This window comes from Nuphar pumila, chromosome 15, assembly GCF_984573655.1.
Source record: "Nuphar pumila chromosome 15, dmNupPumi1.hap1.1, whole genome shotgun sequence".
Taxonomy (NCBI): domain Eukaryota; kingdom Viridiplantae; phylum Streptophyta; class Magnoliopsida; order Nymphaeales; family Nymphaeaceae; genus Nuphar; species Nuphar pumila.
Window position 1 is genome coordinate 10,057,283 of NC_143263.1, and position 24,592 is coordinate 10,081,874.

At 36.9% G+C, this 24,592-nt stretch overlaps 2 protein-coding genes and 2 non-coding genes across 6 annotated transcripts; 3 read left to right on the forward strand and 1 right to left on the reverse strand.

Moving 5' to 3' along the window:
- Positions 1 to 919: 919 nt before the first annotated feature.
- Positions 920 to 7,623, forward strand: LOC149814439 (serine--glyoxylate aminotransferase-like). Of its 3 annotated transcripts, none has more exons than XM_089989417.1 (6): positions 920 to 990; positions 3,081 to 3,398; positions 4,119 to 4,403; positions 4,957 to 5,323; positions 6,081 to 6,291; positions 7,362 to 7,623. In XM_089989417.1, exons 2-6 carry the CDS (start codon positions 3,194 to 3,196, stop codon positions 7,497 to 7,499), a joined length of 1,206 nt encoding a protein of 401 aa, XP_089845543.1. In that variant the 5' UTR covers positions 920 to 990; positions 3,081 to 3,193; the 3' UTR covers positions 7,500 to 7,623. The 3 variants fall into 3 exon arrangements, with proteins under 3 accessions (XP_089845543.1, XP_089845544.1, XP_089845542.1); XM_089989418.1 differs by having other exon boundaries at positions 925 to 1,039; XM_089989416.1 differs by lacking the exon at positions 920 to 990 and adding an exon at positions 2,664 to 2,709.
- A 987-nt stretch (positions 7,624 to 8,610) lies between these two features.
- Positions 8,611 to 8,829, forward strand: LOC149814440 (small nucleolar RNA U3). The gene has a single exon (XR_016428172.1). It is a non-coding gene; the product is annotated as a small nucleolar RNA U3 (small nucleolar RNA).
- A 140-nt stretch (positions 8,830 to 8,969) lies between these two features.
- Positions 8,970 to 9,190, reverse strand: LOC149814441 (small nucleolar RNA U3). The gene has a single exon (XR_016428171.1). It is a non-coding gene; the product is annotated as a small nucleolar RNA U3 (small nucleolar RNA).
- Positions 9,191 to 20,459: 11,269 nt separating this feature from the next.
- On the forward strand, positions 20,460 to 22,883 carry LOC149814442 (uncharacterized). The gene is made up of 2 exons (XM_089988757.1): positions 20,460 to 20,675; positions 21,701 to 22,883. The coding sequence occupies exon 2, from the start codon at positions 21,990 to 21,992 to the stop codon at positions 22,683 to 22,685; it is 696 nt and encodes a 231-aa protein (XP_089844883.1). The 5' UTR covers positions 20,460 to 20,675; positions 21,701 to 21,989; the 3' UTR covers positions 22,686 to 22,883.
- Positions 22,884 to 24,592: the final 1,709 nt, after the last annotated feature.

Sequence of the window (24,592 nt, forward strand, 5' to 3'; positions counted from 1 at the left end):
TTTAAAATGCATTGTGAGTCATCAATTGTTCGCCTTTTGGAAAACATGTTTAGATATTATGAAATCTTTGTGTAAAGTATATTTCTTACTAAATAAATTATAATATATATAAGATTTGATCAATGAAACACTCATACATTGAAGAAGAAAAAACTTTCAATTATCATTCGTTGTATATTTCAGATCTTTTTTTTCCCTCACACACACACACATATATGGGAAGCTACCCGACCCCATCCATGCCCCACCCGTACTGAATGTTTTTTTTTTTCAAAAAATTTGATGTTTTTTTTTTCGAAATTCTAACCTTAGAGATGTGTTCTACTTGCTTGTTTTCATAGGAATCTGGTTGCTTGTTTTCATAGGAATCTGGTCTTGGATCATTTGTTTCCTATGCGTGAATAGGTTTTTATAAGGTTTCAAAATCAACTATCTATAATTTTTTTAAACTTTTGAGGCTCCAAAAACAATTTTTTCATCCAGAATGCAGATTCCAAGAGTAGATTTTCAGTGAATGATCATGCAGAACACATCCGTAAGGTTGGATTTTGGAAAAAAAAAACCCATTTAATAGGGTTCGGGCAGGTATATTACCACTGCTCTCTCTCTCTCTCTCTCTCTATATATATATATATATATATATATATATATGACAAAAAAAATAAAAATTTTCACTCTTCTTTGTTCTTGTGTATGTCTCATGTACCAGAGAATAAGAAACGTGAAAAAATAGTTTTTTTGTCATATGTACATATATGTTTATTTATTTATTTATTTATAAACTTTTTCTTAATTGACCATTGACCAGCTTAGTTTCCAGCCTCTCAACCAGTCATCCCTCTTATCTGACAGGTGGAGAAAAGGGGTGCCCCACTACCAACTGATTAGATGTACAAGTGATCTTGATCTTTTTGGCTGCGTTTCATCTCTTCTCGCATTTGGAGAGAAAGAGAGAGAGAGGTGGAGACGCTCCACAAGATTGTGATAGCCGTGAGTTTCTCTCTTTCCCAAAAGCCCTCATCACTCTATGAATTCTGAGGTGCATGTCTGCTTAAAGCTCTTTCTCTTCTGTAGTATTGCTCTCCACTAATGGATTTGATGACTGATGGATTCTTTTGCTCAAATAATTCCATCTTACTTTTACGTGTCAAAGTCATCTTGGAAGCTCTCGTTTCCTCAGCACATTTCTTATACAAAAAGTTAATAGTCTTCATGCGCACCAAGTCCATATCAAGAACCCCATTTCTTGATTGAACTTGGTGAGGTGGGTCCAGGTGAAGTGATCAATGCTTAACGCAGAGTCTGTAATTTTAGGGGTTGGTTGGATAGATTGGGACACAGGATGGGTCTGATTAGGTGCAAACCGAGTCGCCATGATCATTAACAAGACACATAACAAAGGTACGAATGAATGAACTTGATGGTTTTGCACCATCGTTTTCTAATTAAGTTAAGCAACTCTTGTCACCAGACACCAACTTTCTGTTGGGGATCACCCGTTTCATCAATTTAGCAAAGCTAACTGGAAAAATTGGTTGTTTGGTTATTAATTATAATGGTATCCGAGAATGAGCAAGAGCCAAACTACTGACCGACTCAGAGAGAAATATATATGGTGGTTCTGTATACCATGCTGGATTTAGTGGGAATTGACTCTTGGATCATATTTTTTTTTGACGAGAAAATGTATTTTTATGAGCCTGCAAAAATTTATGCCTTCATAGCTATTGATTTTGGATCACCCGAAAAATCTGTATACAGGTCAGATTCCAGTGATCCAAAAGCCTGTTCCCACAAAACAAAACCGATAGATTGGTGTTAGATGTGAGAAAAAATACCAAAAAACTACGATTTTGAAGGGACAGAATAAAAAAGTGGACAGAACCAGCATATCCCTCATATATATATATATATATATATATATATATATATATATAAAGAGAGAGAGAGACAGACAGACAGAAAGAGAGAGACCAGTCTTATCTCTGTAACTGTCCTGAACAGTTTAAAACAGCATAGTTGTAGGTGTTTACTTAATGATCTGAACTGAGATGTATTCTATATAGTTTACTCAGTAGAATGCATGTATTAAGATGAGACAGTTTTTCATGTTCAGATGTGAGCAATAAAAAGCTCATATTATACTAAAACTTGATGATGAAAAGAAAATTCAAATTGTCTTGTTTAATTGATTTAATCTTTTGATTAGTTTTTAGTAAAGGAACAATGACAAACAGAACTTGAGATTACAGCAAAAACGCCTGCAACAATGTTTTCTTGAAATTGTTAATATATATATATATATATATATATATATATATATATATATATATGGGTCGATTGTACCTACAATTATCCAAGTTGGTTTGACTCATGCATTCAGCATGGTCAATTTATTGGTAATTGGTCTTTGGATCATGTTTTTTTTATGAAAAACCTTGTTTTTTTCAGTCAGGAAAAATTGGTGCTTTTATAGCTATTGATTTTTGCATCACCAGAAAAACTAATACACAGGTTAGATTCCTACTAAAGATAGGTTGTAGATCACATCCATGCAGTCAGTTGCACCGAAAAAAATGAAGTTTGCTAAGTCGTTTGTACATACAAACCATTGTCGCTAACTTTAACCCTATATATATGTTGGATTTTCTCAAACCTGGCAGGTATTTGTGCAAGATTTGAAATTCAAAGCTAGTGATAGCATAAAAGGTGAAATTTACTATTATCAAATCTTAATCTTCTTTTAGTGTATATAGGGTTGAAAATGGGAGGATGTAGGTTGGTTACTCATATGAACCACATCCATTTTTCAGGCTATGGGTTATCATACAAGTATCCATGTAAGAAGTACGGTAAGACATGGATGTGTTATGTTATAATACCTGGCCGGACATGGATATGGTTCTTGAAAATGCTAGTGAAATCTGAACCAAATCCTCGTAAGTCCATACCAATTATATTATACTGTATATGTCTGAAAAATGTGAATGGGTCCATACACAATTATATTACACTGTGGAGTCTTTTGGTTTAGTGGCAGTTTATCAATGACAGGAGCATCCCCATGTGCAATTTTGCAGGCAAAACTCCATCAACAAGTTTGCTAGAGAAGAAAAAGCAAAAGAAGAAGCGCAAGGACTTTATTTGGATTCATTTGTTACTGTGGTGCACACCAACATCTAGGCGAGTAGAGATGGATTACATGTATGGACCCGGGAGGAACCATCTTTTCGTTCCTGGACCGGTTAATATCCCGGAACCCGTGATCCGGGCCATGAACAGAAACAATGAGGACTACCGTTCTCCAGCTATACCAGCTTTAACAAAGACTCTTCTAGAAGATGTAAAGAAGATCTTCAAGACAACCACTGGCACTCCATTCCTCATCCCTACCACAGGTAACCAAACAACCATAAATGCATATGTACTTCATTGCAACATGTGCTGGATTGGAGTCTGTTACTTGTTTCATGTTTAAGTTAGCCCATCCCATCGTCTATGCTATGTTGGTGCAGGACCAGACTTGGCTACTTGATGAGTCATGTCTAGTTGGGTAAAGTTCTTCACCATCATGAACTTGCTTGGCACACTAAAGGCACATTTGAGCATTATATGACATGACCAAGTTCTTGAACTACCAGTTATACTAGCATATCATATAACTCTTAACTTTTGTACTCGTAATTGGAATTTATGAACCTATTCATGTTTCAATTGATGCCAAACATGCCCAAGGAATCCAGACTGTTGGGCTGCTTCAATTAGTAGTTGGTTAGTTCAAGCTATCCAGAGTCTCCCATAGACTACAACAACTAAGTTACAACCCGATCTTATGTATCTTACTTTACTAAGTAGGAACAGAGTATCCACATGTCTCGATAGCCGCTCTGCCTGCTCTTTTCATAAGGGATGCAAGCTAAGTCTCCTAGTTTTCACTTGGGAATGTGAGTCAAGCTAAGCTTTCCTGAGAGTTGTTCCTGTCAGACCTCAGACAGCAAGTTGATAAGCACTCTGTTTTCAAGCATTAGTAAATGACAGCAGTTTGGCTGGAGTGCTTCTTATCTGCCAAAGTTTTCATTTGTTCTTCTAAATGATTAACATTGTGCTGTTTGTATCAGGCACTGGTGCATGGGAGAGTGCACTAACAAACACACTATCACCTGGTGATAGGATTGTGTCCTTTCTGATTGGCCAATTCAGCCTTCTGTGGATAGACCAACAGCAGCGATTCAACTTCAATGTTGATGTCATAGAGAGTGAATGGGGGCAAGGAGCAAATCTTGCAACACTGGCATCAAGACTTGCAGCAGACAGGTCACACACCATCAAGGCTGTTTGTATTGTTCACAATGAGACAGCAACAGGAGTCACCAATAACTTGGCAGCTGTTAGAAGAATCCTTGGTTAGTTTTTACAGATCTTATCTATGTCACAGGGACTCTTCAACTAGGTGCTGCACCCGTGTCGCATCCGCACCCTCACCCGATGCGGTCAACCTGACCCTGGGTGCAGTCAACGCACCCAGGGTCATTTATGTCCAACTTTTAGACTTTATATATATATATATATATATATATATATATATATATATATATATATTTATAATTTTGCCGCACCCCCGCACCCAAGTTTTTTGAAAGTTCCGCACCCCTGCACCCGCACCCATGTGACATAGGATCTTATCAACTACCTGTAACTGAGCCAACCTGTCTGCTGGGCCCCTTTTTCGGCTCTGGCAAGTGAGAGCCAAATCCCACCTTGTCTGTTAAAAGATGAGAGTGGACTGATCATTGTCATGGCAACTCAGTTAAATCACATCAGAGACAAAATACATTCTCTTGGTCATGAGCAGTTTTGACTTGAGGGGAATGAATGACATGATTCTATCTTTTGTTATTAATATATACAAGAAATTTTTTATTTAAATGAAGATATTTTCTTGGTGGTGTCAAACAGATGACTACAGGCATCCTGCATTGTTTCTTGTGGATGGAGTATCTTCCATATGTGCTCTTGATTTCCGCATGGATGAATGGGGGATAGATGTTGCTCTAACAGGGTCTCAAAAGGCTCTATCCCTGCCCACCGGTATGGGCATTGTTTGTGCTAGTCCAAAGGCATTGGAAGCATCCAAACATGCTAAATCAGTAAGGGTGTTCTTTGATTGGAATGATTACTTGAAGTTCTATAAGCTAGAGACGTTCTGGCCATACACACCTTCCATCCAACTTCTCTATGGACTAAGAGCAGCACTTGATCTCATTTTTGAGGAAGGTCTTGACAATGTGATTGCAAGGCATGCTCGCCTCGGAAGAGCAACAAGGTAATTCTAATCATTAGAATATAGCAATGATTTTGTTTGAGTAATAAGACTCGTGATCTAACCGTAATTGGCTTAATTTCAACTGGGGTTAGTGCACTTAAGAGATCATTATCAATCAAATCATGTTAAAGTGCATTTGACAGCTTTATGTTCACAAATTTCACAAACTTGGTACTTTAATATCCTTTTCAAAAGAATGACTTTGTTTTGGAAAAAGATTGCATTCAATTTTTTTTTTTTATTTACAACCCGAAGAAACCGCACCCGGCATGAAGATCTGGTCACGCTGGATCAGCCTGCCATACCTATGGTTATCGTGCCGGCAGCGTAAAACTCCAAGGCTAGCACCCCTGCCCCTGGGTCCTATGCTATGCATTGGCTTGTGCAGAGGGGTGATGCCCATGAGAATCGAACCTTGACTGCTCGTCTAGCAGCCAAGGCCCCATCCCACTACCCCAACCCCACTTGGGGGATTGCATTCAACTTGGATATAACTTTCCATATTCCCCAGTAATCCAAATAGTGTCCATCAGAAATGTCATCAATAAGACATCCATCTTGAAGACGTATTTTGAAAATTAACAATAACTGTTAACTTTCAAACATGTAATTGTTATCTTATTGCATGCTACCAATTGATTCTCAAATTGGAAACAGAATAGTATCCACATGGAGAAGGTAATGGATTTCTGTCTACATTATCACCTTTTCTTTTCCAATTGAAGGTCATGTCCATTATCATTTGCATGAAATGCAGGCTTGCTGTTGAGGCATGGGGCTTGAAAAATTGCACTCAGAAGGAGGAATGGTACAGTGACACAGTCACAGCAGTGTTAGTCCCTCCTCATATTGACAGTTCACAAATCGTTAGGAGGGCCTGGAAAAGATACAATCTAAGTTTAGGATTGGGATTGAACAAAGTAGCTGGCAAGGTATTCAGAATAGGGCACCTTGGCAATCTTAATGAGGTACAATTTTGTTTCTTTTTCGTATATAGCTTCTTTATTTTATAGTAGGCAATTTTTCATGTGCCTGTGTGTGTGTGCAGTTGTTCTCAAGCAATGAGTCATAACAACAAGATGTGCGATCTTTTTAGTTTTCAATATTTTGATAATATTATGCCTGCCAATATAATTTAATATCTAGAAGATCTTTGATCTTTTGAGATATTGTGCTCCCTTTGCTAAATTGCATGTGCCTATGCAATTTCTTCACCGATAAAATAGCTCAAATTCTCAAATGATTGGATGCTTTCACCAGCCATGTGGAACTGGCCAACCATCAAATGATTGGATGCAAATAAATTGAGAGGCACTCAGATAAGTATACATGAGTGTTCTTGTATTGCCTCTAAAAGCAATAATTCTAGATCTTATATCGTAGAATTTCATGGCACACGTTTCTTAATGTTGTTAATTGACTCCTGTCATACTGCTTTAGAGGCTAATATGAAATTGATGTCCAATGATACAGTTATTTAATTGAAGTTAGCTACAGTTTCTGGAAGATACCAATATCTGTTTGATTTGTGTTTATCTCCACTTTGAAGTGTTGCCTCCAGAAACAATATCACATCTTGATTTGTGAATATGTATTTTCATGAACATTTTGTTGCCGACCCAATACCTTTAACCAATGGGTCTCAGGTTATGAGTATAACTGAGGCCTCCCCAACATGGGTATCAAAACAGAAAAACCGAATTGGGCATAACAATTTTTTTTAAGCAAACAAGCAAGGAGACTACTGATTTTTGACAATCTATCCCATTCATTCTCTGAATGCATTAACATTCAATTTGTCATGAAACAGTTCAATATTTGGTATGCCAATATTCAAAAATCCTTTTCTTGACAATCTATCTTATTCCTTCTCTGAATGCATTACCATTCAATTTGTCATGAAACTGTTCAATATTTGGTATCCCAATATTCAACAGGATGAAATCCTCAGAAAGATTCCTTTAGTTGGGTATGCACTAGAGGCACCATGATATGGAGTGTGCACAAATTGATAATGCTTGTTTTGGTTGCTTTTCAGCTACAATTACTGGGCTGCTTGGCTGGCGTGGAGATGATACTCAAGGATGTCGGATACCCAGTGAAGTTGGGCAGTGGAGTGGCAGCTGCTTCGGCTTACCTGCAAAACTCAATCCCCCTGATCCCTTCCCGGATTTAATATTCGTCACATAGTTGTCCTCTTGTTTAGCTACACAAATCTGTAGAAAGATAATCAACTATGCACTCTTTGAGGCCCACTTTGTAATATTTCTTCGTGCATATTTTCATATCTAGATTTTCAAGCTCTGGCCTCACTTGAAATCAGTTTCATACATCAAAACTTGACTTACCACACACACACACACACACACACACACACTGATTATGTGCTTTTGTGATTGTATTGGCAAGCTGACTTATCTTTCTTCTCTTTCCTTTTTCTTTTCATGTGATCTGTACATTGGATATTGATTTCTTTCTTAAAGTTTAGAAGCATAAAAGAAGACAACTCCAATAGCTACTCAAGTTTGGGATGGAGGTGACATTGGAAAACCACACCAGTCTTGTCTAATTTTGGGTGTCTTAAGAAAACCCATTACTAGCAAACCTACATAACCCAGAGGGCATCAGAGCTGCATTAGTAAGCGCTATGTTAAGGGTTCTAAGTTTCAACCATAGCAGATATGCACAACCCTATTTATTCAGCTCGTGGTGGAAAAAGCCACAGTGCTTTCAGTCATTAAGGAAATAGGCATTTCTGATCGGTTGGATCGGGTCCTTTGCGCAAACGACCAACCTGCTCTGACTGAGAGATTCGCTATGGCGAAACGAAAAAGCGACATGATTTCGTATGAAAAGAAAAAAAATGATTACCAAAAAAAAATACTATGGTTGGTAAAGGTGCTGTTTGGAGATGGAGCAATCCCTTCATTCGTGCACATTCGACTATTGCAGCATCAGATGCTTACAGATACAAATAATGGTGATGATACAAGATTGGAACCATTACTAAAGCCACAAAATTGGCACTCCTGAGGATTGCTGCTTCGGGAAGAAAGAGTAGATCCACGGAACAAAGAAGATATAATAAACGACAAATCTAAAGCAATTTCTAAGTGGGTATGGTCGTATGTAGTATTTAATGACCACTCGTTATATTAAACTTTTCTCCATTAGTTTCCTACTAGGAATACATATGGCAGGAAAGAGAGGGATGGGTTTTAGTCCTATATCGGAGAGTTCTAAAATTTTCCAATGTTTTATATGCCTGAAGGTATCGCCTGTTGATCACGACCTTACTTGAACAGGATCTGTTCTATAGGTTGTACAACTGTATCCTTAAGTCCTAAGGAGACAGAGGTCCAAGTCTGGAGGATGAAGAGTATGATCTCTTGACCTGAGCGTGAATGCCCCACTGGTCTCAGCCTGCGGGTTGATTTCAGTAGGCGGAGGATCGTTCCCTTTTTGATCTTCTCGCCGAGGGATGGTCTTGATTTTTTTGTGAGCCCACTTTTTCTTTTTGACTCCGGTCCAAACAACCCCACATGGGTCTGAATCATTATGTGTCAAATAAGAGCGGTAGGGGTTGTTTGGACCGGAGTCAAAAAGAAAAAGTGGGCTCACAAAAAAATCAATGTGGATGGTTTAGGGTCTGTCAGACAACCTCAAGACCATCCCTCGGCGAGAAGATCAACCAAGGGAACGATCCTCCGCCTACTGAAATCAACCCGCAGGCTGAGACCAGTGGGGCATTCACGCTCAGGTCAAGAGATCATACTCTTCATCCTCCAGACTTGGACCTCTGTCTCCTTAGGACTTAAGGATACAGTTGTACAACCTATAGAACAGATCCTGTTCAAGTAAGGTCATGATCAACAGGCGATACCTTCAGGCATATAAAACATTGGAAAATTTTAGAACTCTCCGATATAGGACTAAAACCCATCCCTCTCTTTCCTGCCATATGCATTCCTAGTAGGAAACTAATGGAGAAAAGTTTAATATAACGAGTGGTCATTAAATACTACATACGACCATACCCACTTAGAAATTGCTTTAGATTTGTCGTTTATTATATCTTCTTTGTTCCGTGGATCTACTCTTTCTTCCCGAAGCAGCAATCCTCAGGAGTGCCAATTTTGTGGCTTTAGTAATGGTTCCAATCTTGTATCATCACCATTATTTGTATCTGTAAGCATCTGATGCTGCAATAGTCGAATGTGCACGAATGAAGGGATTGCTCCATCTCCAAACAGCACCTTTACCAACCATAGTATTTTTTTTTGGTAATCATTTTTTTTCTTTTCATACGAAATCATGTCGCTTTTTCGTTTCGCCATAGCGAATCTCTCAGTCAGAGCAGGTTGGTCGTTTGCGCAAAGGACCCGATCCAACCGATCAGAAATGCCTATTTCCTTAATGACTGAAAGCACTGTGGCTTTTTCCACCACGAGCTGAATAAATAGGGTTGTGCATATCTGCTATGGTTGAAACTTAGAACCCTTAACATAGCGCTTACTAATGCAGCTCTGATGCCCTCTGGGTTATGTAGGTTTGCTAGTAATGGGTTTTCTTAAGACACCCAAAATTAGACAAGACTGGTGTGGTTTTCCAATGTCACCTCCATCCCAAACTTGAGTAGCTATTGGAGTTGTCTTCTTTTATGCTTCTAAACTTTAAGAAAGAAATCAATATCCAATGTACAGATCACATGAAAAGAAAAAGGAAAGAGAAGAAAGATAAGTCAGCTTGCCAATATAATCACAAAAGCACATAATATCTGTGTGTGTGTGTTTGTGGTAAGTCAAGTTTTGATGTATGAAACTGATTTCAAGTGAGGCCAGAGCTTGAAAATCTAGATATGAAATTATGCACGAAGAAATATGACATAGTTGGCCTCCAAGAGTGCATAGTTGATTATCTTTATACAGATTTGTGTAGCTAAACAAGAGGACAACTATGTGACGAATATTAAATCCGGGAAGGGATCAAGGGGATTGAGTTTTGCAGGTAAGCAGAAGCAGCTGCCACTCCACTGCCCAACTTCACTGGGTATCCGACATCCTTGAGTATCATCTCCACGCCAGCCAAGCAGCCCAGTAATTGTAGCTGAAAAGCAACCAAAACAAGCATTATCAATTTGTGCACACTCCATATCACGGTCTAAATTATCTTATATTACTTGCCCAGGATTGCCTCTAGTGCATACCCAACTAAAGGACGTTGGCATTCTACAAAAAAATAAAACCGGAATGTGAAACAAGAATAAGTATCGGTAGACACCATGAATGAAAAGATGTGCGGGTGCTCGGCGTTCTCCTCAGCCTCACAATGAGCCCATGCCATTATGTTGATAGTGAGCAGGACCTTGAACCCAGATGATACCCTATGGTTGTTCTCATCATGCAACCAGGCCCCTTCTTATAGGGTTCTTGAGAGGCCTATAGTAGTAATAATGGGTGGATACCACTACTAGTGGTTACTCTGCATGGGTAGTTGCAATAACTGTGCTATAACTCCCATGAGTCATGCTGCACCCCATGATGTACCATATCAAACTGGGTCACGTCAAGTTGGATCCAATTTATATTTCAACATTCTCCCACTTAACTCATTGATATAAAAAAATACTACATCAAAGTTTTACTATTATCTTGATTCAATTTTCATGTAGATTCACATGCTATCCTTTATCACAAGAATGAATCATACAAATCTTGAAGATAAACACTTATTTATGAAATGTCATATTTTCATGTACCACAATATAATTCATTTTCAGTGCTTTAACATATTTATAATTATTTTTATAAATCGGTTGGTCCACAACCAATTCTATTGGTTGTTATTCTACTATTCTCTCGAATCAAATGAGAGATCCTTTATATAGAATCAACAATACACAAAATCATAGAAAATTAATTTAGCTTCACAAATGTGATAACATATAACCATAGTGTATTGTCATACATCAGAAGGAATCAAACAGAGTAATCCCTTTTACACGTTGCGAATATAATCTTAGAGATAGCCTTTTAGTACGGAGAACTGCAGTCATTTTTTTCGTACCGATTAATATATACTAAATGATTATTGTTCCTTTCTTTAATAACAAAGTACTTTAACTTCATGTATCGAGACAAGGTTGATCTCTTGTTGTTATTCAAGAAAGACATAACAACTTCATTATCACATAAAATCTTTAGTGGCCTCCCAATAGAGTCCATTATACTAAGATCCATAATGAAGTTTCTAATCCATATGAACTGAGAAAAAATCTTGTATAAAATTAATAATTTCTACCCTAATAGATTTCAAAAATTTCTCCACTATCCTGTAGTAAGAGATGACACCTCGAATATTCTCAGCCACATGCGATTGTAAAAGCAATATGCTAAGATTATTCAAACACTCCCATTTCTCTTAGACATCATCTTAAGCGCTCCCACTTCTCATAGACAACCTTTAGAGTGACTGTTCTATTCTCCGTATGAGTGAAAGATTAATCGCTTTATACAAGATTTATATTAAAAAGGTAAATATGAGACCCTTTATTATTCAACATTTCTAAGACAAGCATAATTGAGTCATTATTGTTTTACTTTGGTGGAAACGATAATATGCATAGTTGCTTCGTCTCTTCAATTCAAAGAAATTGACTTCAATTAGTGAAACTAGAAGATCATGTAATCAGAGGCAATTAAGTACTGTACATTTAGGTACGAACATGCTTCATGAGCTGATATACACATCTACTATTATACCCTGTATGAATTTGAAATACAATGACCTACCTTTGGGTAGAGTCATTATTTCATAAAGTCACATATAATCATAATACTGAATCTTAGCATGGTCCTAAGAATCCATAATCAACACAACTCAGATTACTTTGATCAAGATCTTTTACCAAAAATATATTTGTATTATGGAGCATGCCCATGCACATACAATAATGTATTATATCATCAAAACACACAATTCATACATCAACTTAGATGCATAAACAAATTTTAATAAAAGCATATCACAAATGTCCTGAATTTAGTGATATTTCATGCATAATGTTAAATAATTATCAAATGCATGTAAAAGTCATGCTTTCATGATAATTAACACTTATAAAGCATGAAAAAATAGAAAAACATGATCGTTTGGGTAAAACCCTGGGTCCTTATTCTGGAACCGATCCCAAATGCCTTTGAACCAGTCTATAACGGCCCCAAACCGATTAACTAAGAGTCTGAACCAGCCTTAGAACTTACAAACCAATTCAAAACTTGAACAAAGTTCATAAAACCTATAACCAAATGAGAAAATCTTTGTTCTTTCATTGCTTCATGAAAAAAGAGTCTCTACATCTCGGAACCGATGATATGTTGATAGGAACCAGTAAAAAAAGGCTCTGAACCAGTCCTGGAATATGCCGTATCGATCACAGAACTGGTTCAGGTGTAAATAGTGCATGGACCCCTTTTCAGATCTGATCTAATCCAATCCGGATCCTGCTCCAATCCCAATGGATCTAAGGTTGGATCCCCCTTTCTGGACTCAATTTGGATCCATACCCATAATGACCGGGTTCTAAATTGAATCCAATGATCCAAACCCGATCCAGATCCAAATATATTCCATAACATGATCTGGGTTGATCTAGGAACCCGATCTAGTTTAGACCCGATCCCAGTCCAGACTTGGTCCAAACATAATCGGGTCTGATTCGATCCAGTCTAGACCTGAACCCGGTCCAAACAGGACCTGGGTTGGATCCAGACCACGGCCTGGTCCATCCCAATTCGACCCACACCTGGAACCTTAAATGGGTCTGGCTCGTATCCGGGTCCACCTCCCTACCCAGAGACAAACCTGATCTATAATGAATCTGGTTCTGATTAGAATCTTGGCTCCAGCAAACCGGAATAGACCCAAGCCCGAAACTGACATGGGTATGTGTCTGATCCAAAACGTGAGAACAAACCCTATCCACAGAATCCATTTCTGGATCGAGTCTAGCCTTGGGAATAGATTAATACCCAATCCACACAGATCAGGTTTGGATCGGCTACATGCCGGTTCGGTTTCACATCCGAACCGACTTGCCCAAAACTGTGGTTCGATAAAATGAAAAACCACAATGCCCACTTCGCCCCACATCGTCGTATGACAATCGACAATCACCGACATCGGCAGCCGATCGATGAAAATCACCCCTTGGCAATGCCCCCGGTGACACCTCGTGCCGCCGGATAAAAAATGAAACCTTTCAGTTTCTTAAAAACTGAAAGGCTCACATCACCACACGTCACCATGAGACATCGAGCGACCACCGACACTGGTGGTCACGCGAGCGAAGGCTACACCATGGAGTTTGTCAACCATCGATGAGTCCTCCCCACCGGCGTTGACGAAAGGTAAGGGGGTTTACTATGTTTTTTTTATTATACAGAGGGTCGTCGAGGCTGCAGTCGCCATTGGCGGTCGGCCAAAGCAGATAGTGACAACGATTAGTGGATGATGACTAGTCGCAGACTTCCACCGCCGTTCGTCAGCGGTTGCATTGGCCGAAAACCATCAAAACTAGAAAAACCATCTATTTCCCCCCTTTCCTTCAGTGTCTCCAGAAGGCCGCACTCTACATCGTCGACGATGAACCAATGTAGATCACCAGGCTGGATCTGGACCCATCGATGGTGCGTTCCATCCTGATGTAGATGGACAAACCGTTGGACCTGCAGACCATAAGGCGGCTGTGGGTCGCCATGCTCTGCGTTGTCAGCTCGCATACCCAGCAAACTCAAATTTTCCACCCACGATTTTGTCGTGGTCTATGCCATTTGTGTGACCATCGCAGTCCCACGGCGACACCAGCTCCGCTGGCTGCCCCATAAATGGGGGTGCACAGCTGCTGTCGCACAACTGATATTGTGTATGCCACCAATGACAACGGCTTAATGATGACGTCTATATGCAAAAACAGGAACCTACCGACGTCTCACAACCGGTGATGTCATGGTCTCCCTGTTCATGCTAGACTGTCGCATCCTTCATGCCGATGGCCGGCCAAACGCTAACAAAAAACAACCAATAGCAAGTTGGTTGCAGCCTAAAGCAAGGAAAAAACAAAAACAAAATTCCGGTGAGTGCTGCAAGAATGCCGACACACCCACACACACAACACAATGTGTGGAGTGGACCCATAACCCAATGTTGGCATTCTACAAAAAAACAGAACCAGAATATGAAATAGGAATACATACCGGTAGATGCCATGGATGAAATGATGTGCAGGTGCTCAACGTTCTCCTCAGCCAATCGATGCCCATGATGATCCCAGACCGTTGTGTCGATGGTGAGCGAGACCCTGAACCCAGTATGAGGAAGAAGATGATACCCTATGGTTGTTCTCATCATGCAATAAAGCTCCTTCTTATAGGCTTCTTAGAGCGGCCTATAGTGGTAGTAGTGGGTGGATACCACTACCAGTGGTTACTATGTATGGGCAGTTGCAATAACTGCCTTGTAACTTTCATGAGTCATGCTCCATCCCATAATGTACCCATGTCAAATCGGGTCACGTCAGGTTGGATCCAATCCATATTCTAACAAAGGAATCCTTTTGAGGATTTCATCCTGTTGAATATTGGGATACCAAATATTGAACAGTTTCATGACAAATTGAATGGTAATGCATTCAGAGAAGGAATGAGATAGATTGTCAAAAAAAGGATTTTTGAATATTGGCGTACCAAATATTGAACTGTTTCATGACAAATTGAATGTTAATGCATTCAAAGAATGAATGGGATAGATTGTCAAGAATCAATAGTCCCCTTACTTGTTTGCTTAAAAACAATTGTTATGCCCAATTCAAATTTTCTGTTTTGATACCCATGTTGGGGAGGCTCCGGTTGTACTCACAACCTGAGACCCATTGGTTAAAGGTATTGTGACTCATCTAACCAAGATTACACCTTTCAACCCTTGTTATGTCCACCATGACATGTAAATATCCCTTCAATGTAAATTTGAGGCAACAAAATATTCATAAAAATACATATTTACAAATCAAGATATGATATTTTTTATGGAGACAACACTTCAAAGTGAAGCTAAACACAAATCAAACATATATTGATATCTTTCATAAATTGTAGCTAACTTTAATTAAATAACTATATCATTGGACATCAATTTCAGATTAGCCTCTAAAGCAGTATGACAAGAGTCAATTAACAACATTAAGAAACATGTGCCATGAGATTCTATGATATTAGATCTAGAATTATTGCTTTAAGAGACAATATACGAGCTAATAATCTTTATTCTTAACTTACAATTTATAAATTAACTCTTACAGATACATAATTGCTAATTAATTATCATGGAAATGGTTATTTATAATAAATTAAATTAAATGCCAGGATAATTGTAAAAAAATTTCCCTTTTATATATTTAAAATTTTCTAAAATTTTGTGAGTATTAGAGATCTCCCTAATGCTTTTTGAAATAGAAAAAACATATTAGTCTTCCCTATTAATATGATTTCAATGAGACTAACATTCCAACTAAGACAAGACCAAGCCAAATGAATGAAGAATACCTTGAACTATACAACAAGGAAATAACAACCTTCTAAATAGAAAACTAATAAAAAAATATCAATCCCCATGGAGTTGTATAATATTTTATGTCAATAAAAATATAGAAAAGGAACATGGTGTCCCTAGTTTAATAATCACCTATAAACCTTTAAGTAAGATCCTAAAATAGATAAGATATCCAATAACCAATAAGAAAGATTTATTAAATAGATTACACAATATAGTAATTTTTTCAAAATTTATTTTAAATTCAAGATTTTGGCATATTCAAATAAATGAATCCGACAAGTACAAAACCGCTTTTACAATATCTTTTCGACATTACGAACTCTTCCAGCAGATTCCAACTCTGACCAATCAAACTTGCAGGTAAAATTGATGCCTTCCTACTTAAAGCATCTGCCACCACATTTACTTTTCTCAGGTGGTCAAAAATGAAAAACTCGTAATCCTTAAGGAACTCCAGCCACTTATGCTACCTTAAGTTTAACTCCTTATGTGAGAAGATATATTTGAGGCTCTTACGATCAAAGAAAACCTCAAATTGTTCATCATAAAAATAGTGATGCCAAAATTTCAGGGCAAATATGACAACTGTCAACTCCAAATCATGAGCCAGGTAGTTTTGTTTGTATACTTTTAGTTGTCTGGATACATAAGTGATTACCTTAGCCGTCATGCTTGCCAAGAACATGACACAACTCTATTTACAATGTGTTGTTATCTTTAACACTGATACAATATTCACCTCGCCAATAGGCCCTTTCATATGAAATTTCATTGTTGCTTGATCGGATTGCTCCAGAAAAATTTTGGGTTGCTTGATCGGGTTGCTCTTGGCTACTTCTAGCCATCACTAAGGGTCACACCATGACGGGATACCAAATTCATCCTCAAAATAATATTGTAAATGACCATATCAAGTAGAATCAGATCAATCGACAACTCTTATCCAATAATCACCACCTTAATCATAGAGAGGTACTTAGTATTATGAGAAGATACTCCTAATGATGACATGACTACGAAAACAAAAGAAGAATATAAGATATGCTCTGAAAAAAGTATTCGGTTTGAACAAATGAAGGCACTCTAGAATAAGGGATATACTTTAGAAAAAAGCATTATGGTATCAGAACTAAATGATGTTTTCTTGAGCGTATCCTTTATTCTGCTTCTATTGTCATTGGTATCAGAGACTTATGGTGATGTCATTAGATGAAAGACCCTTGGTTTATACGTAAAAAATATTTAGTTTAATGAACTATTATTTTTAATTAATTTTCTTTATTATTTAATATTCATGTATATAAATTTTTTTTTAAACTTGATGAAAATGAGGTTGTTGTCATCCAAATAATACTTTTAGATAACCAGTTTTAAAATCAGGTTAGCAGTTGTCATCCAAACGCAAGCTAAAGTGATCAATTACTATATTTTTTATAGAATTTTAAGCAAGAAGATATGTTTATTGAAACATAGAATTATAATTTAATCTTAGAAAATTCATGGCAAATTAAATATTTGTCACTACATGCACATGTCAAGGCTTAGGCTTGTTTTGAAAATTTATTGAATACATTGTCAATGATTTGGTTATGCTGAAGTTTACTATTACTAAAAAAGCTAGCTCACCAGAATTATATAATGGAGCAGAGTGCACATGGTTTGAGTAGTATTCAAGGCACATATATATTACACTTAAAATATGTATTATACAATATATATATGTATATATATTATAGTAAGCTTGCTAATTAAAAAAAGTATACACACATATGGAAATAGAGACACACAAAACAAACTAAAAAATCTAATAAAGAATGAAATATCTTTGTAAAAATCTAATAATTACCCTATTCACGCCTTTTGGCCATTGTTCAAGGCATTCGATTCTCACATTCGTATAGTAGATGAGAATGTCGTTAACTATTTTGTATTTTTTACTTATTTGCATTAGATTATTATATTTGATTACAATATTTTTGTCTTCGTCATTATGACATAACTCAGTTGGTCAAAACATTTTTGACGTATAAACCAATAGTCTTTCATCCAACGACATCACCATAATACTCTGATATCAACAACAATAAAAGCAAAATAAGAGATACGCTCTGAAAAAGTGCATTAAGCTCTAATACCATAATGCTCTTTTTCTGAGTGTATCCCTTATTCTAGAGCATCTCTGTTCAAGATGAATGCTTTTTTCTGGAGTGTATCGCTTATTTTGGAGCATCTTCATTTGTTCAAGTTGAATGTTCTTTTTTGGAGCGTATCCCTTATTATGCTTCTTTCATTATTGTCATTGTTGGTATCAGAGCATTATGGTATGAAACTTCAACTTGAAAAAAGAGAAAAGAGTATAGAAGAAAGAAGGAGTGAATAAAGGCGTTATGAAAGAACTTTCAAAAATTATTTTTCAAAAAAAGTTTGCATGAATAAAGGGTTGAGGCTCCCTTATATGAACACAATATATAAATGAATTCCAATAAGTTTTGGTATCCAAAGTATAATAATTACAAAAGTACGGTGCACTGAAGACAACAAATATATAGGACAAACTACTTTATAAAAGTAAGAACACTTAAAAAAACTAAAAAGTAAAAGTGACTAAAAGTAAAGTCAATGAAGCAAATAACTTAAAAAAATTAAATAGTATAAATATTTTTTTTTATGTGGAGAATGCAAATAAGGTTATAAAAAAACTATGATCGCTCCAATCACAACATCCTCAATTATAGAAATTTATTTGATTTTTTTTTATTTTTTTATATATATTCGAAGAACAACATTATAACTCACTGATTAGTCATTGATTTGCATATAATGTTATTTGAATGTTTCTATGAATAATTTTTTTATATAAAGTCGTTTGTTTGTCATTAATTTGTGTATAATGTCATTGATTGAATGTTTAAATTATTTGAATGTAAAACTGAAACCACTGTTAAATGTTTAAATGATTTGAATGTAAAACTAAAACCATTATTGAATGTCTAAACTGAAAGCATTGTTGAATGATTTATATATAATGCCATTGTTTGTATGTTTTCAAATCATTTGAATGTTTAAATGATTTGAATGTCTATTTGCTTACATTCACTGTTATTTAGATTGTTATATGTGAAAATTAACTTAAAATTTTGAAATTACTAAAATCGCAAATACTATATAAAATTCACTTAAACATATGTCCACTCAAACTAAAACCATTAAAATTGCATATATCATACTTTTTCGCATATTAATTTATAAAATCACAAAAAAATATTTGCAAAAATCCTATTGATTTGCACAAATTCGACTGTTTTGCAAGAATCCTATTGTTTTGCATAACCGCTGAAACAACTAAAATTACAAATAACTAATTCATTTGCAAAATAGAAATATTTTCATGAAATAATAGGATTTTTTAAAATATATTTATACAAAATTTTGAATTATATGCGAAAAATATGATTTATGTGAAATAGTAGGATTTTAGTGGTTCCCGTTTAAGTGAAGTTTCACAAGTATTTTTATGCAAAATATTGACATATATGCGAAATAGTAGGATATTTACTATTTTGGTGGTTTTAGTTTGACCAAAATTTCTTAAATAAATTTATGTGAATTCGTGAGTTTGCGTATGAAAAACCCTGTAATTCTTGATTTAAGTGAGAGTCAGACTTAGTCGATGGGCAGTACAATTTGATCGCAATAAAACATAAATTCTCTATTTTGAAAGGTAAAAGGGTCCTAACGATGTCAGATATTTGTGATTTTGGATATTAAAATAATTATAAAAAATGATAAGGTTTTTAAAAAATTGGGTCAAATTAGTCATGCAATGCGGTCATTTTTAGTTGTAAATATATGCTCTTGTTAAGGAAAATAACCAACTTGATCAAGAGTTTATTTATACCCCTTATACCTATCCCCCAAGGATTTATAGTCATACACAAACCTAAATCAAATGGGCTAAAGATGGATCTAATTTTTAGACTATAAAAAAATGATTTTGTTTAAAATCCAACCATTTATACCTTAACCCATTAAACCATGTGAATCAATCATATAATGGCCGTTTCAAATATTGGCTCTAACAAATACCAACTTGAATTGTCTTAATCATACATTATCATCATCAAGTCTTATATCCTGTCACTTTGGGTATGAGTATGGAAGGTAGGATACTATAAAGTAAAATAATAAAAGTAGGCCATATAGAGAGAAAATAGTTGGGTCTAGATTCATATGTGATCCAAACTCAAACTCTTTACTCTTTATATCTTTATATGTATATGCTTTAAAATGAATAGTTCATATTCTTTATAAATACTCAAAGCATTCAGAAATCATATTTTTTATAGAAAATACATGATCTAATGCTAGAAAATTCATCATGCACACGAGGTTGAATTTGCAAAACTGTTGAAAATGCCCGAAATTACCGTCCTCAAACAAAAAATAAATAAATAAATAAATAAATTTATATATATAAGGACCTTTTCCCCACCGTCTCACTAAAAGGATTAAGGTTTACTAAGAACCCATTCTCGTCTTGCGTTTGGCTCTCTCTCTCTGTCTCCGTGTGACGAAGCTTCCACGGCGGTATAAAGGCCAAGTCCATCGCTAAGAACGAGAGTTTCTCTTTGGAATTGCTGCGATCTCGCCGGAATCTCCATCGTTTCTTGCTGTTTTCCGAAATTCCGACTGTGTTTTCGTGAGATTTGGCGATCTCGCTTTTCTCCTTAAAACGTGGTCTGGTGTATGTATTCTTCTTCATCTAGGGTTAACCTGTGCACGATCTGCTTGGATCTAAGATACTACCTGTAGATTTTTCTCTTTCTGGCCTTCGGGTGTGTGAATCGTGACTAACGGAGTTGAATCTGGTGAACTGTGGAGTCTTTTTGGCGGTTTAGGGCTTGATTTGGGGAGATCTAGTCGAAGAGTGTTTTGGAAAGTTGAAAGGTTTCTCTTTGAGTGTGGATCCGGAAGTCTTCGGGCTGAAGATCAGTTTTTTACTCATTAGAAATAAAGATTTTGATGATATCATTTTGTTTCCACGTGTGATTGAGTTTTAGTGTTTGTAATGAAAATATTTGCTTTTTGTGTTAGTTGGTGCTAGATTAGATAGGGTCATGTTTGTGCAGTTCCTTGCATATGATCCGTATGGATTTTGATGGGTTTCTTCTGTAAAGTTTGGTTCTTGTGGTTCGTTTGTGATGCTATTCATGTTTTTCTTTAGTCACTGTAATAGCTAAGGGTTTTTTCTTTGATTTCAGACCCCAAAGGCGGCGTTTTGGGAAACTTTTTCGGAGAATATTAACAGTGAAGAAATTGTTGGATTAGTCACTTTTTTTCTACTTTTTAGTGGTAGATCGTGTTTAATTTGTAGTTTCAATTTGTGAACTTCCTTTCTGAAAAATCTTCGTGTTTCTCTAAACCAGTATGTCTAGTGACATATTTTCATATTTCAATAAAAAATCTCATTGAATAATCATGCAATTTGCTCTCTCTCTCTCTCTCTCTCTGTGTGTGTGTGTGTGTGTGTGTGTCTCATATAGAAAAAAAAATTCAAGCACTTGAAATTAAGAAAAATTATATAATTTCATAGAATACTGTTTGTCGTTCTCACATTTTTCTAAGATCTTATATCACACTTGTTTTTATGGCTTGATTCTTATTATGCTAGTGTTTACGGTGAAAAGTTTTGAACTTTATGTTAATCTTTTCTTTTCTTTTTTCTCCTTTTGATAGTTTTTGATGGTCATCTTTTCCTTTTTAATGCAGTCACAGAGAGGAGGTGACTCTGATTTTCGAGGCCTTTACGGGGTTCCCATCTGCAGCGTCGAATAAGAAAACCCTAGTTTCATGATTCAGGCGTCCTGCAACAAATTGGTCCCATTCGATGAATTGGGTGATCGCTAACCATAATCATACCCAGAAACCAAAGAGGAACGCCTTTCCATGATATCCACAAACTTTAGAGGACACTCACAAAAGAGAAAGCCCCATATCTTTATAAACCCTAAACTTTCGGTGGTAGGGTTCATATAGTTCTTATTGATAGTGAATTCAGATGGGGCGTCCACCGGCAGCTTCAGGTCGAGGGAGGGGATCAAAAGGCCCCGGCGTGCTATCCGATGTCGAGCTCCAAGTCTATGAGGCGATTAAGGAGAGTGGCAATGCTGGCATCTGGAGCAGAGACATCAAGGCGAAAACCAGCTTGAACGACAACCAGCTGAAGAAACCCCTCAATTCTCTCATCCAGCACAAGAAGATAAAGGTGGTGAATGATATTCAGAATTCCAACAGGAAGATGTACATGTTGTTCGAATTGGAGCCCTCAAAGGAAGTCAGCGGTGGGGTGTGGTACACGGGCAAGACTTTCGACAATGAGCTCATCGCGAATCTTAAGACGGTTTGCTTGAAATTCATTGCCAAGGAGAAGGTTTCGATGCTTGAGTCGATCACGAACTTCATCAGGAAGTCGGGGCTGATAAATATCGAGTTTCAGGCGACAGAGATCAAGCAGGTGATTGACGCTCTGGTTCTGGAGAGGAATGTCGAGGAGGTTGTGAGTACGGGGAAGGGGATCTTCTCGGGGGTACCGGTGAGGAAGGTTTGCTATAGGTTCTGCGAGAAAGGGGCCCCCGAGCACTCGCCATTCGTATCGGTTCCTTGTGGGATTTGTCCGGTGATTCATGAGTGCACGCCTGATGGGGTCATTTCGCCTAAAACCTGTGTTTACTTCAAAGAATGGCTTGATTTTTAGTAGGAAATCTACTTTAGCTTTGTCGGTGGGAAGATGGATGAAGGTATGCTCATGGGGTTTCATAATTCATGGATTCTGTAGTGATGAAAGTTTTGGGTTTTCTTTATAGATGTCTTTATGAAAAATTTTGGGGTTTCTTAATAGATGTCTTTACTTTAATGAATAAGTAATCAACCAAATGGCAGATTCTTCATTTCATATTTATTATCTCTGAATCGTTTTGTTTCCCTATCTGCTCCTTATTGCAATGAATGTGACTGAACTTTAAAAACTGTTTTCTCTATCATAGATGGTCATGTCACAATGATCTTCACAATCTTTGTTCAAGGATAATGCAAGCTTAAGAACTGATTCCCCATTGGATATGCTTTTGAAAGTTCAGGCATTTTTATACAAACTGCTGTATATCTTAAATAACCACATCTAGGATTGCACTAGCTCTCACTGCTTAAGAAATCATTGATGGATTTGGGGGTTCTTTTTTCGAGCATGGAAACAGTCACAATGGCGGTGTGAGTGCGGGCGTCCAAGTGTTAGCTCTTAAGTTGCAGTCTAGTAGGCAGTCACAAAAGTTTATCCAGCTATCAGCGTGTCTCTCCTAAAGTAACCAAACTCTGTGGTATCTCTCTTTTTCAAGTTGAGCTGCTTATACAGAAAACTGGTTTTTACATGTAACTGCATTACATAATTGTGTTATGTTTTGAGAGTCACTTTTGCTCCTGGAAGGGTAGTATTAGGTTGCCACTGATGCAAAACTTATAATAAATCTCACAAAGCATTTTGTGGAGGCTGTGAACTTTTGCAAGGCTGAATAAGAGTTTCCTAGTTTCTTAGTGATCTATTATTTTTTCTCCTTTGATTTTCGATATATTAGTTGGACATTTTTTTTTGAGAACCCTAGAACCACATCTGCGGACTATCATTCAAAAGTACGGAGAAATTGATGGAGATGTAAATCATAGGATAAAGGTTGGGTGGATGAAATGGAAGAGTGCAACTGGAGTGTTGTGCGATTGTAGAATGCCATTGCGGTTGAAGGGAAAGTTTTATAGGACGACTATTAGTCCTGCTTTACTATATGGTACGAAATGTTGGGCTACCAAGAGACATTATATTCAAAAAATGAGTGTAACTGAGATGCGTATGCTGAGATGAATATGTGGAAATACAATAAAAGATAAGATTCGGAACGAGGAGATACGTAAGGAGGTAGGCGTTGCACCCATTGAAAATAAGATGAGAGAGAATCGTTTACGGTGCTTTGGACATATTCGACGAAGGCCTAATGATGCTCCAGTTAGAAGGATGGAGAAATGGAAAAATATATTAGTTAAAAGAGGTCGGGGGTAGGCCTAGGAAGACATGGATGAAGGTGATAGGAAAGGATATGAATGCTTTGAACCTCACCGAGGACATGGCATTGGATAGAAATGAATGGAGAAGAAGGATTCATGTGGAAGACCCAGAATGATTTTCTTTGTTGGTTCATATCGCCGACCCCAATTGTTTTGGGATGAAGGCGTAGTTGTTGTTGTTGTTTAGAACCACATCCGCGGACTCTGGTTTTGAGGGCTTTACGGGGTTCCGATCTCTCTCTCTCTCTCCAAATGTGGGAAGTGATCTAACACGGCCAAAAAGAGCATGCTCACTTGTACATTTAATCAGTTGGTAGTGGGGCACCCCTTTGCTCAACCTGGCAGATAAGAGGGACCAGTGGTTGAGAGGCTGGAAACTAAGCTGGTCAGTGGTCAATTAAGAAAAAGTTAATAAATAAATAAAAAGTATAATTAATTAAATTAATAACATATATGTTTATATATGACAAAAAAAACTATTTTTTCACTTTTCTTATTCTTTGGTATATCAGACATGGGGGGGGGGCACAAGAATAAGAATAGTGAAAAAAT